This window comes from Esox lucius, chromosome 10 (assembly GCF_011004845.1).
Source record: "Esox lucius isolate fEsoLuc1 chromosome 10, fEsoLuc1.pri, whole genome shotgun sequence".
Lineage (NCBI taxonomy): Eukaryota > Metazoa > Chordata > Actinopteri > Esociformes > Esocidae > Esox > Esox lucius.
Window position 1 is genome coordinate 19,734,866 of NC_047578.1, and position 18,635 is coordinate 19,753,500.

At 42.4% G+C, this 18,635-nt stretch overlaps 1 protein-coding gene across 5 annotated transcripts; it reads right to left on the bottom strand.

Annotated features, from left to right (window-relative positions):
- Positions 1-886: 886 nt before the first annotated feature.
- Positions 887-18,181, bottom strand: brd2a (bromodomain containing 2a). 5 transcript variants are annotated; one of them, XM_010863751.5, is made up of 12 exons: positions 16,199-18,181; positions 12,641-12,941; positions 12,224-12,361; positions 11,806-11,953; positions 9,564-9,757; positions 8,330-8,761; positions 7,995-8,123; positions 7,318-7,524; positions 6,755-7,047; positions 6,291-6,616; positions 5,730-5,855; positions 887-2,630 (listed from the first exon to the last, which is right to left on the bottom strand). In XM_010863751.5, exons 1-12 carry the CDS (start codon positions 16,228-16,230, stop codon positions 2,512-2,514), a joined length of 2,445 nt encoding a protein of 814 aa, XP_010862053.5. In that variant the 5' UTR covers positions 16,231-18,181; the 3' UTR covers positions 887-2,511. The 5 variants fall into 5 exon arrangements, with proteins under 5 accessions (XP_010862053.5, XP_012988137.4, XP_010862054.5 ...); XM_013132683.4 differs by having other exon boundaries at positions 7,306-7,524; XM_010863752.5 differs by having other exon boundaries at positions 887-2,633; positions 7,306-7,524; positions 17,853-18,180.
- Between the last annotated feature and the right edge of the window lie 454 nt (positions 18,182-18,635).

An 18,635-nucleotide genomic window follows, 5' to 3' on the forward strand; every position in this document is an offset into this window, starting at 1 on the left:
TCCAGACTTGTAGTTTAAGCACATGCATCGTTTGTCCATGAATAAGCTACGGAAACACCCAAGAAGACGCACCGATACAAAAACCCCCCCAAGGTTCTAAATTGGATTCAGGTCTGGGAAACATGAGGGCCAGTCAATGGCATCGATGCTTTCGTCATCCAGGAACTGCCTACACACTCTGGCCACATGAGCCCAGGCACTGTCCTGCACCAGGAGGAATCCAGGGCCCACCGCACCAGTATAAGGTCTGACAATGGGTCTGAGGATTTCATCCCGGTACCTAACAGCAGTCAGGGTAACGTTGGCTAGCACATGGAGGTCTGTGTGACCCTCCAAGGATAAGCCTCCCCAGACCATCACTGACCCCTGACCAAACCGGTCATGCTGGATGATGTTGCAGGCAGCATAACGTTCACCACGGCGTCTCCAGACTCTTTCACGTGTGTCACACATGCTCAGTGTGAACCTGTTCTCATCTGTGAAAAGAACGGGGCTCCAATGACAGACCTGCCAATTCTGGTGTTCTTTGGTGAACGACAATCAAGCTGCATGATGCTGGGCTGTGAGAACAGACTCCACTACAGGATGTCAGGCCCTCGTGGAGTTTGTTTCAGATTGTTTGGTCAGAAACATGCACACCAGTAACCCGGTGGAGGTCATTTTGTAGGGCTCTGGCAGTGCTCCTCTTGTTCCTCCACACACTAAGGAGCAGATAACAGTCCTGCTGCTGGGTTGATGCCCTGCGAAAGCTCTCCTTGTGTTACAGCCCGTCTCCTGGTATCTCCTCCATGAGCTGTGTATATTGTCTCTAACAGTATGTTACTGTCCCATTTCGTAAGTATTTCTGTCATAGACAGTTTGTTAATCAAAACAGACACAGTCAGTATTAAAGACCCATCTCTCTTTATTCTTGTACAGGTTCTCAAATGAGCAAGAGTATGAGGCATTTGTTACTCTGAAGACTCAGTTTTTCTTAGAAAATGAACTGAAGAAACAACCACTCACAATTGTAGGTGGAAAAGGTTGACTGTAAGATGAAAACAAGCAAGATTAAAAGAAAGCTCAGCAGTAGAAACATGCTCCAAAGTTATGCGACTGGAAAAATTTACAGATTTTAGTATTTTGTAGTTTATGACTATTACCGATACCCAACCTTCTCATTTGCCTGCAAGTAAATTGAAAAAAAGATTTGGTGTCAGTGTCCACTCAAAACCCAGGAACTAAAGAACTGATTGCACACACAATTATTAAAAGTGATTAACTAAATCACAAAATCAGTTTAACAACTAAATCTCAATGTGCACTCACCACCTCTGGTAAACACAGTATGAGCAAGGAAAAGGTCAGTCTATGATTTTCTTCCAAAACCAAGCAGTACATTTTAAAACATTCAGCTGCCAAAATGTTAAAAGGCCATGTTGTTAAAATAAATAGTGCGATTTTATGCCATGAAGCATTGATATGGAAACAGTATAGGAATCAGATGTGGGGGACACAAAGACACCCCAACTGAACCATACAAAGACCACATTTATAAAAAATAAAAATAAACTAATCCTGTCAATGCAATAAAAAAGAGAAGTCTCAATCTAGTCATTCTGCATTCCCATGCAAGTTAAAATGTCTTCCAATAGACATGACCTTCTCAGTAGTCTGCAGACTTCATTTGACAAAACATGGGAATAATCTGTTTCTGTGTGGGTAAAGGTGAGTGGAGAGGATGACCTCGATTTATTTGCAGATTGGTCACAAGATAGAAATACATGTCATTTACAGAGTGAAATATAGGAAAAAGACCAGAATAAAACAGCATTGTTAGTTGTCTTGGGATTAACGTGTGATTCCTGCACCGTGGACACTCCTCTCTGGATGCAGCAGTAGTCTTCAGTCAAGTGTACATGTAATACATCCATACTGAGCCAAGGTGCTTTTCATTTCAGAACTATTTAAACTTCAACATGGTAAGAAACCAAGCGAGGCTGTGTTTACTGCACACATACACACTCGCGCACGCACACACACACACACGCACATCATAAAAAAACAAACAAGAAAACAAAAACAAGACCGTCTGTCCACCCTTTCTATCCCCACATTTGGGGACTCCTTAAAATTCTTCTTTATAAAAGAAAAATAGATATATTTATATATTTTGTACACAGTATATACAAAGTGGAGAAAAGATCAAAGGTCAAGATGTTCCCGGAGTTCTGGAACGCTATACTCCTTGCCTCATGAAGCCTGTCCACATTCTGCCGTCAGCTCTTAGAGAATGACTCATCATCGTCCTCATACATCAGTCAACCTTCCTGGATTCTACAGCAATGACACGCCCCAGTCCCCCATCATCCAGTCTATGTTTGGCGGGGATTATCTGAACACCAGGGAAGAGCCCCATCATTTTCTTAACTCCGGGTCAGTTCTGGCTATAGTGTGATCCGCCTGCGGTTCTGTAGGCAATCCTGTCCTGTCTGGGTTTTTTGCGGGCTCAACACCCAGCCCACTGGGGTTTCAGTCTGAGTCACTTGTATCAGACGAGGAAGAGGAAGAGGACGAGGAAGAATCCGAGCTGGAGCTGCTGGCGCTGAGGCGGGACGCTACGGCGTGGGGCTCCACTGCACTGGGCTTCTCTACTGAAATAAGACACACAACGTCAAATACCTGAAACACTGACCTACAAAGGTTGCAATAGTTCATCTCATTCATATCATCTTCATGTTGTAATATGTAAGCAGAGAAGACCTCTGTCAGCTATCTTTCTACATTCAATTTAGACTTGTAGGTCAACATCAAGATCCAAGTATTATTTGTCATATGATTGGTATGGACCAAAATGGACAGTTTCAATAGAATACAAGAGTTATTAAAGTTAACAAGAACACAATACTAATAAAGGTACTAATGTGATTACAGAGAGGTGTACAGCATCGTAGGATTTTCACATCCGGTATCAGGTAGTGAAAAAAAGACATTTAAACAGTAACAGTCTGACCATTAAATCTGACAATGGGCCTCATTCACTAATATCTTCCTAAGCCTTTTTTTCAATTTGTTCTTGAAAGGTCCTAATAAGTCCACGTCAGATTCAATCCAAAATATAATCTCAAATCCGAATTTTTAACAAAGAAAAGATTTGTTTTGATCTTTCCCAGGGGAATACCTAAGTGTGTAGAATTATTAGGCAACAATTAGTGTGCAGAAGTATTAGGCAACTAAATTACTAAAGTAATTTCTCCAACTCATTTGTTTACTCACAATTTTTAGAGTCAGTTCAATAAATAAGTAACACAAAATGAAAATTAAATAACATTTCTGGCCACTGAATATAAATATTCAGTGACCGATATAGCCACCCTTCTTTTCAATAACTGCCATGAGCCTTCCATCCATGCAGTCTTGTCAGTTTCTTGATCTGTTCACGATCAACATTCGCTGAAGCAGCAACCACAGCCTCCCAAATGCTTAGTTCAAACTCCTAATGTTTGAGAAGGGTCCACAAGTTCTCAATAGGATTTCTGTCAGGTAAGGAAGGGGGCTAGGTAAATATTCGGGCATCTTTGAAGCCCTTGCTTGCTAGCCAAGCAGTGGAGTACTTGAATGCATGTGATGGATAATTTTTCTGCATAAAAACATGGCCTCCTGGAATGCTGAGGACTTCTTCCTGTACCACTGCTTGAAGAAAGTATCTTCCAGAAACTGGCAGTAGGTATGGGAGTTGAGTTTCAGTCCATCTTCAACCCAAAAAGGTCCAACTACCTCATCCTTAATGATAGCAGCCCATACCAGTACCCCTCCTCCACCTTGCTGGCGCCTGACTCGAAGTGGTGCCGTGTCCATTAGTGATCCAGCCATGGGCCCATCCATCTGGTCCATCAAGAGTCACTATTTTTCATCTGTCCATAAAACGTTTGAAAAATCTGTCTTCAGGCATTTCTTAGCCCAATCTATACGCAGTGAATCTTATTTACTGGTGGTCTTCTTTTAGCCTTCTTGACCATGGCTGTGTCTCTGAGCACTTGGACACCTTGTACTTCTGGACACATCAGATAGGTTGCAGTTCTGGAATATGGTGGCACTAGAGGATCATGGGTTCCTGGTAGCTTGAGGTTGAATTATTCTCAAGTCTTTTGCAGTTAATTTGGGTCTTTTCTTCTCCATGCATATTTTGCACCCCAGTTGACTATTCGCAACAAGACTTGAGTGTCCGGTGGTCACGCCTCAATAGTTTAGCCATTTCAAGAGTGTTGCATCCGTCTGAAAGGCATTTTACAATTTATGACTTTTCAGTGTCAGTTAAATCTCTTTTTTGGTCCATTTTACCTGAGGTCATGAAGCTGCCTAATAATTATGCACACCTCGATATAAGGGCTTATTCACTGTTGCCCCACCCCCACCCCAAAACATCAGTGAGCCACCACCATGCTTCACAGTGGGGATGGTATTCTGTTCACTACTGGCCTTGTTGACCCCTCTCCAAAAATAGTGCTTATGGTTGTGACAATCAAGCTCTATTTTGGTCTCGTCACTCCATATTACAGTGTGCCAGAAGCTGTAAGGCGTGTCAAGGTGTTGTCAGGCATATTGTAACCTGGCTTTATGGTGGCATTGACGCAGTAAAGGCTTCTTTCTGGCAACTCGACCATGCAGCTCATTTTTGTTCGAGTATCATCGTATTGTGCTCCTTGAAACAACCACACCATCTTTTTCCAGAGCTGCCTGTATTTCTCCTGAGGTTACCTGTGGGTTTTTCTTTGTATCCCAAAATATTATTCTGGCTGAAATCTTTCTTAGTCTACCTGACCGTGGCTTGTTATCAAGAGATCCTAGAATTTTCCACTTAAGTGATTGAACAGTACGAACTGCCATTTGCAAGGCTTTGGATATCTTTTTATATCCTTTTCCATCTTTATAAACTTCCAATACCTTGTTATACAGGTCTTTTGACAGTTATTTTCTGCTCCCCATGGCTCAGTATCTAGCCTACTCCATGTGAGAGGTAACAAACTCACTGACTATTTATACATTAGTATGCAAGAAGATTAGTATGTACCCAACCATAGTACACTGAAAATAGTACTCCAAACATTTTCAGGATGGTCTTATATTCCTGGTGGATTTTCAAAGTACCCATTGGTTCAATGGGATAATATAGACCACAGAGGGTGCAGTAAAAGAAGGGTTTCTACGATTCTCTTGTCTTGTCTTTTCACTTGACGAAAAAGACAGTTATCACCTATATTGATAATTATTGCATCAATGAGCATGGCCTCAATTATTAGGACTATTCCAAGTAGTATTACTGGCTTGTAAGCTAAAACGGCCAGTGGCAAAAGCCAAATAGTTCAAAGATGCTATTTGTGGAGGAAGTAAACTTCATAAGAAACATTAGTCAGTTTAACCTAATGCGTGATGTTAATGCATGAAAAAACGATCGAACACTGAGAAGAAATATTATGACAACGTTATACAAAACTGAAATTTAAGAAAACTATATAATTTGGCACAAACTTCAGCACTCAAGTGTGCTCTTGAGTGTGCGTAGGTTCTGTTTCTTACCTAAGAACAAATCCCAAATAAGAAAATGGTCAATGTCAGAATCTTCATAGAAACTGCGTAAGTGGGTTTTAAGAAGGAACTTCATAAGAATGGTTGGTGAATGAGGCCCAAAGTTCTGCACGGAGTTGTCTGTGTGTCTCTAAAGGCACTAATCCAGATATATTGAGGCTCACCTTTGGTTTTCTGAGGTTTCTTTCCAGAGTTGAGCTGACCACTGACATCCAGTAGCCTCTGCTCTAGTTCCAGCTGCTTCTCCAGAGCCAGTTCTTCCCGTGACTTCCCCCCTACACCCTTCTTGCCTACAGGAACAGAGGAAACCATGGGGTCAGAGGATGTCTGCATTTACTGTGACCCAATAAACCCACAGCATCACATTAATGCTAGTTACTGAACAGGGTTCATGTATCTGAACTGTGACAGATCTCAGCCTTGTCAATCCAGGAGACTTAACAGGAACCAGAGGACATTTGGAAATAGGACAATTACATAGAACATATTTCATTTTGGTTAACTGGTCAATAGGTTCTGTTGATCTGGTGCAAATAAATTTTTCTCCCATGGTGAACAAGAGACCGATCTGCACCTGTTCAGGACTAATCCGTTGAGTGTTTTAAAGTTAATATGAGCACATTTCTCCATGGAGTAGAAAAATACATTAGAAAATGTCTACCAATGATGGAACAGATTACAATAGGAACCAGTGGATGGTCCGGTTACAATAGGAACCCACTCACCATATGGTTTACGGGGCTTCTTACGGAGGCAGGTCATGACATAGCGCTCCAGTTCCCGCAACGTGGATGGCTTCAGCGTCTCGAAGTCGATCTCGATCTCCTCTGGGTTGGTGTCGCGCAGCGAGGGCTCGCGGGCCTGGATGATGTGGACAACACGGCCCAGCTTCTCCCCCGGTAGCTTGTTGATGTCCAGGCTGAGCTGGCGTTTCTCGTCGTAGCTCATGGGCGACACCTCGTCCTCCTCCTCCGAGTCGTAGTGGGGGAGCATGGAGGCGGAGCTCATTTGGTGCATGTTCAGGGTCACCGCCTGAGACTTCTTGGAGGACCTGAAGGGGGAGTCCTGATTAAATCCTGAAGGAACTTTTTTGCCAGGAATACATTTTGAACATCACAGTACTAAGACAAGAAGTAATATCATGCAAGAGAGATGTTGGTATTCCTCCTCGCCAGTAGAGGGAACTCACTTGCTCTTGTTGCTCTTCTTGCTGGCACCCTTCTTGCCCTGCGTTGAGCCCCCTTTGTTGTTTTTGGTCTTGGGCGTCTTCAGAGGCTTGACAGGTTTGGGGATCTTGGGGGCCTTGGTGACCTTGGGTATTTTGGGTGGTCGGATGGGTACATCTTCTACCATTGGGATCCGGGTTCCACGGTGCTTGTCTGGCTTCCTCTTCTTCTTCTTATCCTTTTTGTCCTTCTTCCTCTTGGGCTTAACGATGGGGGCCTGGGAGAGGGCTGCCAGCTGCTCGTGAACTGCTTTCAGCTAATGGGACAGTGGGGAGGACTGGGTCAATGACCATGGCGGAAACCAGCTTCCAGATCTGGTATATAGAAAGACTTCATATTGCATTGAGGATGCCGTGACAAACCATGACAAAAATAAAGTCCGTTTAAGGTAAGTCACAGGATTAGGGTTTTTGGGGTTACAGTTAAGATTAGTAAATACATTGGACATCTAAAGTGAATTGTTAGACATGAGTGTGTAAGTGTTTGCGGTGGACGCAGGGCTGGGTCAGTCTACCTGAGTACACACCTGTTCCTGTAACTCGGCCAGGCGGTGTGCTCGCTCCTCCTCGCTGTCTGAGCTGGGGCTGCTCTCGCTGTCACTCTCGCTGCTTGGGTCGCTCTCTGAGGATGACGAAGAGGAGGAAGACGAAGAAGACGAGGAGTGTCCACCCATAGAAGCAGTAGGGGCCGGAGGCTCGTCAGGCATCTTGGCAAAGCAGAACTCAAAGACATCCTGGAAAGAGAGGAAGTAATCAGACCAGAGCTCTCATGTCCATTCAGTTTCATGATGCTCAGAGACTGACCCAATAATGAATTGATATTGGTTAAATTAGTTGGATTCCATTTAATTTGTCTAAGCACTTCACGCTGTTGTTGTGCCTTCAAGAGAAACATTTATAAATTCCACAGGAAAACTTTGGAACAAATTAGCTGGGCCCCTGAGCTTTGTAGTATTATTGGTAGTTGTAGTTTAATAAGGCAAATCATTTAGTTGTGGTAAAATGACCAAAATCCACTGGGGAAAAGTTAACCGTGACAACCAGACAATGAGGTCAGTTGAATTCCATCGCAGTTTTTCCATCGCAATGGCCCCATCATGAGATTTTATTGAAACTATTCTTGAAAAAACTTGAAAGCACTTACTGGTCAACACTAGACACTTCAAGGGCATTAAAACTGCAGAGGAAGTGTGTTAGCCGGTACCTGTAGTTTGCGTGCCATTGCCACCACGTCATGGTCAGGGGGGTTGTACTTGTAGCAGTTGGAGTACATGAGCCGGACATCAGCGGCAAACTGCAGGGCGTCCCTGTACTCTCGACCATCCATTTTCCTCTGTTGGTAACAAGTGGAGGAAGTTAGCATCAGATCCACTCCTATGGTCGACTTTTACAATATATGCTATCTACAGATGCTGCTATCCAAAACCACATCCGGTCACACGTGGCTACATAATCTACAGTTCCTGATGAGGCTGTGTTTTTAAGCCCCATCTAGGGTGCACTGATGATTACAAACAGGTAGAACAGACAGTGTTGTACCCTGATGGTGCTGAGGTCCATGGGCTGCTTGATGATGTCGTGGTAGTCGTGGAGGCCCAGCATGGAGGCGTCCACTGGCTTGTAGAAGGGCCAGGCATACGCCGCGTGTTTCTTGGACAGCAGCTCTTTGAGGACCCCGTTGCAGTAACGCAGCTGCTGGCTCAGTTTGCCGCGCCGGACTGGCTGGAGCTGGACGGAGTCCGGCAGGTCTTTCTTTGGAGGCTTGATTGGGCGCCCGCTTACTCCCCGTCTCCCCGCCGGTGCTTTGGCGCCCACGATGCCCCTCCCGCGGCCCAGTCCCTGGTCTACCCCCAGAGAGGTGAGGGTCAACGGGGAGTCGTGCCCTCCCACCATGCCGATCCCACCCACGCCCATGGTGACGGGCATGGCGGTCGGGGTGGTGGTGTCTGCTTTCCGCTTCACTCCTTTTTTCTGAGGGAGACAAATGCAGGGGCACGTCAGACAACAGGACAATTAATAGAATTGTGCCGCGTTTCCACTGGTGCTTTACCCCGGCACCAGGGACACACGGGTGATTTATGCTAATATTGGCTCCAGACTTTCCCATTTCCACTATAGATTTGGTACCAAGGACTTAAGGAGGGGCTCATGTGGGGATGGAGGAGTAAACAATCAACGCAATTCAGTTTTTCGGTTATGAAAAATTTAGGCAATGTTTTTCTGGTAGTAAAATAAAACTAATTTCTTCCTCAAACTCCTGCAACCGGCTCCTTTCCCACTTACACTCGTAACAGTAAGCCAGTGTATTCTTTATATAGTTTGATAAGCATTTTGTAAAAAATATGTACCTTTAATTGAAGGATTTGGGAGAATTCTGAGGTAATGTTACGTTGCAATAGGATCTGCAGGCAACGTCTCTGTCACAGTGACGACAGAGACGTTGATCGTACCACAGTCGGTCACCCCAACGCTTTGCTTCCCTGTACTGTTGCTTTCTTTATTATATCAGGGATCTGTTTGTTGGGTCAGATGAAAACCATTCCGAGAAGCCTGAAGCAAACGATACACCTCGTAGTTTGGCACCGGTGGAAACGTGGCATTGGTGCCCCTTACATCCTTCAATCCTGAGGTAGTCTAACATTTTTTGATCAGCAGCTACTTTAGTAGCACTATTATTTGCTGGGCCAACAGGTACAAGTACATTATTTTCAGTTTAGTTATAGGGTTAGTGAACCCTGCTCAGAGACGGTTTGACAGCATCATGGGTATTTACCTTGGCAGTGGGCTGTGTTGGGGGTAAGACTAGCATAGCAGGAGTACTGTGCGTGGTGGGTGGGGGTAGGCTCTTGGCCAGGAGCGTCTGTGGGGGGGTGGACAGCAGCGATTCTGGGGTGTCCGGCGTGGGGGGAGAGTATGCGGACTGGGACACTGCTGGGACCTGGTGAGCAGTTGTCACTCCTCCTGGCACTGAGACAAATGGACAAAAATTGTGTTAAAATATCTGATAACCCTAACATACCATCAGTTAATGTTAAAAACTGTCTCTGGCACAGTGTCAGGACTGACACCATCCCCGGTGCCATTGTTGCAAGTAAAACATAGATGGCAGGGACATTTGTATATGTGTACTTCCTTGAAGGTATGTGAGGTGAAGGCCAATGACAAGCTTTGTTTGGGTTCATTTTGCCTTCACTGAATGCTCCAAAAACGAAAATAAAAGGAAGCAAACCCAGAGTAAGACAAAGTATGTTAAAACGAGGGTAAATTATGCATTTGATGGCAACAGCTGAAGACTGTGTGAACAGTGATGCAGAGTTGGCTACCTTTCTACTTGACAAGTAGGTTACATCACCACATTTAGATAGTTGGCTAGATAGTCAAACAAAGTTGTATGTAAGTTACTAGATTGATGATGACAGAAACAATTATACTACATAGAAAACCATTTAACATTCTTGTTCATTTTATTTGTTAGAGTGCAGTTAAGTTTTAGGAAGGTATCTCAAAAAAACATATTACAAGAAGGAAAATGTGCCTAACTTATTCTTTGGAAATGTAGGTTATAATCAGTCAACTGTCAATGGTGACAGGATTCAGGAAGGTTAATTTTCCCCTTCATTTATAAAATATATATATTCTCTTGTAAGGAATGATCCACAAAAACAATTAATACAAACCAAAACTATTTAAATAATAGAAAAATATATATTATAATTATTTGCACACAGCATTCCTTTACCTTCAATATGAAAGGAGAATGTCAGCTCATCGGTTTTAGAGAACAGACAGAACAGAGCCAAGGTATACATGACGTTGTCTAGCTTAGTTAATGTTACTGTGATAAGCGGCTTTTTAGTTTTTAAGAAAGAAATTACAAGCATGCTGGGTAGATGGCATTAATTTACCCACAGACCAGTTGGTAGGCTATACATAATATAATAATAATTATGATATATATTAATAGTAGCTAGCTTGGTGTCCATGTACGTTAGTATATGGCATGCTCATGTTAGCTAGCTAGCTATGTTAGCTTGCCACCGGTCAGTACCCTCCACATTGTCTAGCTCGTTGTGGTTGCTATTGATGTTTAAGTGACAAATAGATGTACTATATTTGGAATAAGGAATGAAATTCAAAATGTATCATAGAGCAAGACTGCCAGCCCTACTAGAGCATGAGATGTTGCTTCTGCATACATCGAACACGGTGCATTCATTCAAATTCATGACGTGTTGAAGTAAACGCTTCATCATGTTGGACCTGCTTCCTCGCTTTTGCAGGGTCATTACATTTTTGTGTGAAGCTAAGCCAAACTTTCAAGCGTTTGTTGTGGTTGTTAACAAGTGTCGATTGTTTTATTAGATTAGGTCCGCTGTTCGCGTAGCAGGTGCTGGAACAGTAAAAATGCGCGACTTAAATGCAAACGCTAGGAACCGAAGCAGAATCGAAATGCAGATATCTTTTCGAATCCATGGTTCTTGGAAATTTGGAACCAGTTCCAACTTGGAACCGGTTAGATACTCAACCATAATTATATCGCCTTTCAGCTAGATTTAGCCTTGTGCATATTATTGTTCGAACTAGCGCTGGCTAGCACCATTATGGTTTCATGTTCACTTGATAGCCATCAACGAGTCTCTGAAATATGGCAATGCATCTAACACAATAGATTGACCAGATGGCATTTTGATTGGTTTAGCCGTTTACTTAAGTTTATTCTGTGTTCCGTAGTTATGGAAAGGGCCCATCAACTTGAACCCCATTTGAAACACGACTGCTGGAGGTGACATTGCTTCAAACCGGTCAGTATGCTCGTAGTTAGTAATGATAGTTTCAGATCCTAACGGAGTTGTACAACCAATATTCAACTCTGCCGATAGGTGGCGTTGAAGTTACATAGTGCACCTTTCGTGTTTGTGGGGTATGGCCAACATAACATGGCTATGGGTCACACAACCAACAGTCTGTAGCTGTGATGTATTGGCCAGAAACATCACACCTCTATGAATGCTCACCTGTGGCCCTGCGGCCTTTGCCTGGCTTGCCCGGTTTGCCCCGTGGAAGAGGAGGGGGCAGCTCTATTTCTTCCTGGGGCATCTGTGCGACCTTCTGAAGGAAGGCCTTCTCCAGGGACTGGGCCATCAGGACAATATCATCGGTTGGCTGGAAGACAGTCACAGTGGATTTGTTACATGGCTGGATGCAGCAAAGTGTCATGTCAAATACTGTGAGATCAGATTTGTTTCTATTATATCAGACTGATCCAAATACCAGATTGTGTTCATTAGTTATAAGAATGTTAACAGCTTCCACAGAGGTAAATAATTGATGGATAATAGCATGATGTTCCCTTTTGACCTTGAACAGAGTTTTGACTGCCTCGTGTCCAGCCAAGGCCAGCTGATTTAGTGAAAACATTGATTAGTCACACACCTTGTTGTAGATGTAGCAGTTGGTGAACATGGTGTTGAAGTCCTGCATGCACTCACTGGCGCTGCGGTAGTAGTTGTTCTCTAACCGCCTCTTGATGGTTCCCATGTCCATGGGCTGTTTGATGATCTTGTGATAATCCTGAGGTAGAGAAAAGATAACCTTTACTAAATGGTGTTCTATTGACAACACACTGAGGTCTACAGTTCTAGTCAAAATATTGTTTGAAAGAAATCCTTCGATTCAACACAAGACAAAGTTGATAACAGAATATATAAAAAAAATTGTCCTAAAAAAAATGTACTTCCTAATATGCAAATATGGGGACAACACAATTTGAAAGTCTGTTGCTTCTCTTGTGTTTAACTATGGTACATTGTGTCAGGCCTTTCTGGAGCAGTGGCTTGCAGGAACACTCACCGGCAGGCTGAGTTTGAATGGGTCCACTGGCTCATGGAAGGGCCACGCAAAGTGATGCCTCCACAGGGATTTCATCAAGGCTTTCTGGAGAAACTGCAGCTGATTGGTTGCGCGGCCTTGCCGGTTATGGTCGTATACCAGAGGCTGGGGGGGCCCGGAGGGGGGGGCCTGGCCATGGGCGAGCAACGGCGGGCCCTCAAAGCCCTCAAACAGCAGCGACGGTTTACGGATGCGCTTGCCAGGGGGGCCCTGCTCCATGGCCATAACGCCTTGCAGGCCAACGTCGACCCCGCCCAGGGAGCTGTTGATGGAAAAGGAGGGGATGAGCAAAGAGAAGTGGGGCATAGAGGAGAATGGGGTGGCTGAGAAAGGATAGGTTTACAGGATACTTGGAACAGCAGCCCTCAAGGAGCAAACTGTCTACTATGCTAGCCCAAGCTAATCATCCAAGGTTAGCAAAGAAATTACTCAAGTGGGCAAACACCTCTTACCTTAGCTGTCTCAACTGACATATGAGTTGCTAGTCACTTCTGCATTGCTACAAACAAGATGAGCTAGTCAGCCAGATAACAGTCCCTGGCTGTAGAAAATATAATCTACAGCAAGTTTACACAAGCCCAAACACTGGAAGTGGAATCAGGGGGTTGGGTTCAGCCCTTTCTTGGACAGCTGGCCTCATGGCAGGCGTTTCAGTTTCACTTTAGGAGTGGCTGGTAAGCTTACAATACACTGCGGCTGTAGGACCTAGGGACACATTTAGAGCAGAGCTTGCATTGTTGCGCCATAAACCAAACGACTGATGAAACCTTTGTGCTGGCTGTGGTTTACAGCCTCTGGCTGGTAATATCTGTGGGCTTTAAGAGGTCTCAATGGAAACACGCTTTTGAAAAAGTCTGATGGTTGGACCAGAACAGCAACAGGGATAGTCATACTGAAAAGTAATGTGACATAACATTCAATCTTCATGTTTGCTTCCAACAGTCAATTCATAATATTGTAGAGCTAACAATATACACCCAGATACCTCTAGGCAAGTAATAATACATTAAAGACCATCTGGAATTTTCTTTACTTTCCATTTGCCTTATGTCTCCATGCCAACGAAGCTAACAACACGCTTCCATTGACTGGTATAACCATGGTAACAGGGCCCTGCCCTGATCAACACTACCTAGTTGACACACAGAGGCTCTGGAACAGAACAGCCAAACAAATCAACTGGTAGTCATTTAGCATTGACATACAATGTGTGTATTATTATAAATCTTGGAGGGGCTCACGAGTGATCTCTTTTCTATTAGAAAAGGTTCACTAACCCCATTCAAATGCCTTCTGGCAATTAGCCATTTTACTTGAATAGTGTAATTCACAGCCACCAAAATTCAATTAAAGGCAATATCTCTTCATATATATTATTCAAGAAATGTGCCAAAAATAAGACGTAATTAAGTACTAATTAGCATCCCATAATTTTTTTTGAATTAAGCATGCTTTGTCAAGGTAATTATTAAAGGTTTAATTTAGACGCCAATGTTATGTCTTTGCACAACATAACCTAGTGCTGAACAACTACTGCAGCAAGTTTGTCTAGTCGATTAACTCAAACCTCAGAAACATGATTCTACTACTGTTTGATCTTACAGAAGCTTGGTGATAGAGCCAAAAGCACACAATATTGAGTGGGGAAGACATTTGACAGCAAATAATTAGTGTGCATGGTCCAAGGGTTGATTGCTTAAAAAAATAAATAATTGCAGCTAACTTAAATTTACAGATGGTATTGTAAAAAGTGACTCTACATACTGCTATTCAAATCACCCAGCCATGTCAACATTCTGCTCAAGGTAATAAAAAACATGACCCAACTGCACCATAAGTCTAGTGTGCTTTTAATTACCAGACAGATGGGACGATTAGTTCTGTACTCGTCACAAGTAAATATGTAAACAATTATTTCACTAGAACTTTTACATTCACCTGTAGCTTACCTTGACAGGAACCTAAACTTTTTTTTCCCTAAAGACAGTTCCCACAGTTCAAACAATGTGGAAGTAGCATTCACTAATCATTCCTTTACCACCTCGAAAGTACAAAAGATCTGTTGTAGAAGGTCTTGCATAGGACAGTTTGACATTGGGTTTTGTAGCCTATAAACACCCATGGTCTCTGAACAATCTACTTACAGTTTAATGAGTGGTTACTCAATGATGCAACTTGAAAAACACATTTGACAATTTATGTACTTTATTATAAAGATTTGAAACGTTCAAATACACACGTCACTGGTATTGTTTTAGCAACAAAAACAAATATTAAAGTTAACGGTACATATGCTACATTTTCCTTTAAAAAAAAAAAATACAAATGTGAAGAATACATTCTACTTTAACTGAGTTTATTAATGTGAGCAGTTATTATTAGATTACAAACTATCCAGTCCTATAGTAACATGTTCTTTCTAGCACAAATTTGACCTTATTAGTTATTCATATTTAGGCAGGGAAATAAGTTAGTGAACTGAGCAGCCACTGGAACTCGCATGTGGCAGCTTGCTGTGGTGAATTAACGGGATATTAGGCTAACTGATCAACATCTAGATGTAGCTATGAAATGTAATAAGCTTTTAACCCAACTGTTCCATAAGTGGTCTACATTGTCCTTGGCATTACGAGACAGGTGGCCAGTTCAATACAATAAACAAAACTCTTGTGCAGCAGTAGTTGGCAACATGGTTCGTGAAGCCGGTTACGCTGGTCAAACGTACTGTAAGTGATTAACAAAACACTGGACCTCGAGCAAGTTCACTATAACCCAACAAAGGGTGGCTAACAAAAATAATTATGTTAATTATATAGGTTCATTTCTACATACGCGTCCGCCAGCTCCAGCAAAAGGAAACTGACGTTACCTAAAACAAGGAAACTGGTCAAGCGATGACCGTACAGTGCAGTATTAGTAGCTAATGGTGTTAAAGAGTGACAGTTAACTTTTACAGTAGTTGGGCTCACACTAAAACAAGCAGTAATTCCAAGGCAGACTAGCCGGATACCCACCAACAAAAATATGAGATTGTTATGCAACATTCACTGAGCCAAGCGACGAAAAGACGACTAACAGTGACAATGAACAGCACAACCTGCAATTTAGTTTGTAAATCCAGTTGAGCGATTTCACCTAACTAGTTCGACTGTTACCATGCCAGTCCGTTTGGTAAAAAATAAAATATGTTAAGTACAGCAAGGACTACAGTACGTTAGACACCCCCGAGACGCTGGGAAGATGGCGTCGGTGCTGTACATTTTAAACAAGAGCGGGCACACATGATTCCACACTAATTGTGTCCTATTTTGTAGTTTGACGAAAGCAATCATATCCTGACAACTGTCCAGTGCTTTCATAGCCAAAAACACTAACGCTTTAGTCTTACGTAGACTATGCAGACTTGGCTGTACCCCCGGTGTACGTCAGAAAACACCGATAAAAGTGAACAATACCCTATCTTTATGCAACAATATCCTCTCAGATGGCAAACTTAAAGTCAATTGTTCCGATCGGTACCTGTCATGGGGCGGGTTTATTGCCGTCTCCATCAGGATGGATCCGGATTCGGTTAAAAGACCAATATTCAAGTTCCTGCACTTCCCGTCCTTTCCTCCAGCCCCCACCGAAACCGACTGCTCACTGCCTCAGCGAAATGGCGTCTCATGTCTACGCCTGACATTTTATAGACCAACCATTCATTCGATTGGATACGGCAACTTAAGATGACTACGCCCCATATTTTCTATTTGAAGCTAAACACGTCCACCAAAGAAACCACACCCCCAACCAATGTTATGTTCATTTCAAGCTTCTCATCCGAACTATTCACATTATTTTGCAAGCAAACTAAATTCGCGCTATTACCGGATAGACGTCCGAACAATCAAAAGTATATATTTGTTATCGGTTTCACGTAGTTAATAATATTAAACAATCCAAAAGCCGCCTTTTCGCTCATCAAATAACATTACGTCAACGTGGGCAAAGCAAGAGTCATGATTGGTCACTGAATGTCTAGCGCGGGCTTCTAGAGTAAACAGACTGCAAGCCATTGGTTTAAAGACTACGGTCACGCGCAACTACGAGATGCCGAACATAAGCCAAGCCCTCCACACGCATCTGTCCTTTCCAAGTGTCGGAGCGCCATCTTGAAGTGCAATGATTTCGCACGAGCTTGCCTTTATACAGTCTATTATATTGAATAGTCACAAAATATCATACCGTAACAAAGTTACCATTAGCTATAAAGCCTCGTTTCGAACCACTGATTTGGCAACAGTTTTAATCTACGAGATTGGGTCTGCAGCACAATTAGATTCGGCCTTATTTCAGAAATCAAACAACCGGCCAGACTTAATAAACCTTAGGTCGATCAAAAGCTTAAATTTGGCTTGAAGATCAAGTTTGAAATGTTATTTGAATTAGATAAACTTCTTAACAAGTAAAAAAATAAATAATCTTAGAGCAAAGAAAACTACCCTTAGATGACACAGCATTTTCTCAACTCTTGCTGAAAGTTAAATCAAAGGATGTCGAATTACCGTTACTTAACAAAAATATGTAAATAGATCCTCCAGGCACACTGGTTATAATAGTTGTTTTTTCCAAAAGTTATCTAGCGTCGTCGCTCAACTAGAATCACACATTTAATAAGGCCTCATCCACGATGCAACACAACTCCTACCAAAACGTAGGCTAAACTAGGCCTTAACATCTTCAACCACTAGCTGACCACAGAAAATCTCAAACTACATTCAGATAAATCACCAAAGACTTGCTATCATACCAAGTCAAAATATACTAATACTACTGTACCTACAAGAAAAACCCATTTAAATAATCTGACAAACGTCAACAAAACACGCATAAGTAGTTAGGTTTTAACTGTTATAAAATGGTTACCTAATGCTACAATACCCATCCCCCACACCAAGGTTACACGTTATCTGCAATGTCACAACAAAATACTAACGATTTTCAAAAGATCTACGAAGGTATTCATTTAAAATCCTTCAATAAAATTAACCTATTGGTTCAACAAATAATTAAAAGTTGTTTTAATCCTCGGCAAATATTTTTTTTAAAGTGCTGCTTTTGTTTCCCATGGATACATTAAAAAACAATATTTAAAAAATCCACGCGTAAATCCATTAAGCAGAGTTAAACTTTCCTTCAAAATTCTCCTGGTCCTCCACCACGATACTTTTTTTTTTTTTCAACACATTTCCCTCAAACATGTCCGACTTCTTCCTTATTCATTGTGGTGGGGGAGGGGGAGTCATGTGATGAATAAAGCTCATCATGGCGCAATGTTTGCCAGACGTTAAACCCGGTTAGACCAGATCTCTGGTTTTACCAAAGATACTTCTCCAGTAATATTGACGCATCCAGAAATCTTGCGAATAAAAAAAAAAAATGTTTTCCATATGTTCCTGTATACAAGTTATTCGACCGAATTGCCGATAACAGCTCAAACCAAGAACAAAGGGTATACTTTCTGGTATGAAAAGCTTTTCTCCGATTGGACAAAACAAAACCACGTGGTGCGACTTGGCATTAAAGAAATATCGATTCATACAATTTCGGAACCGCAGTAATCGGCTGTTATCTTGCAAATATAAAGTATCCAGTTCCACCATCGACTATATGTCGGAACCTCAAGTCTCCTTTTTACAAAGTTAATACCGGTTGAAATATTTGGTTAGAAGCGTATTTGCATCCGCTGCAGCATCAAAAATAAATGGCGCATGCGTTAGATTTGGGCGAGTAGGTTTAGTAGTGGGATTTGGAGTAGACGTGGATCTAAAATGAATGTTAAATTTGGTCTAGCTATTTGGCAAGGAGCTAAAGTTGATCATTTGACCCAAGATCTTTGGTCACTCACACTTCCACCCAGATGTGTTGCTGAATATTATTATTAGAAGATTAGAAATAAAATAACCCTAGGCTAAAC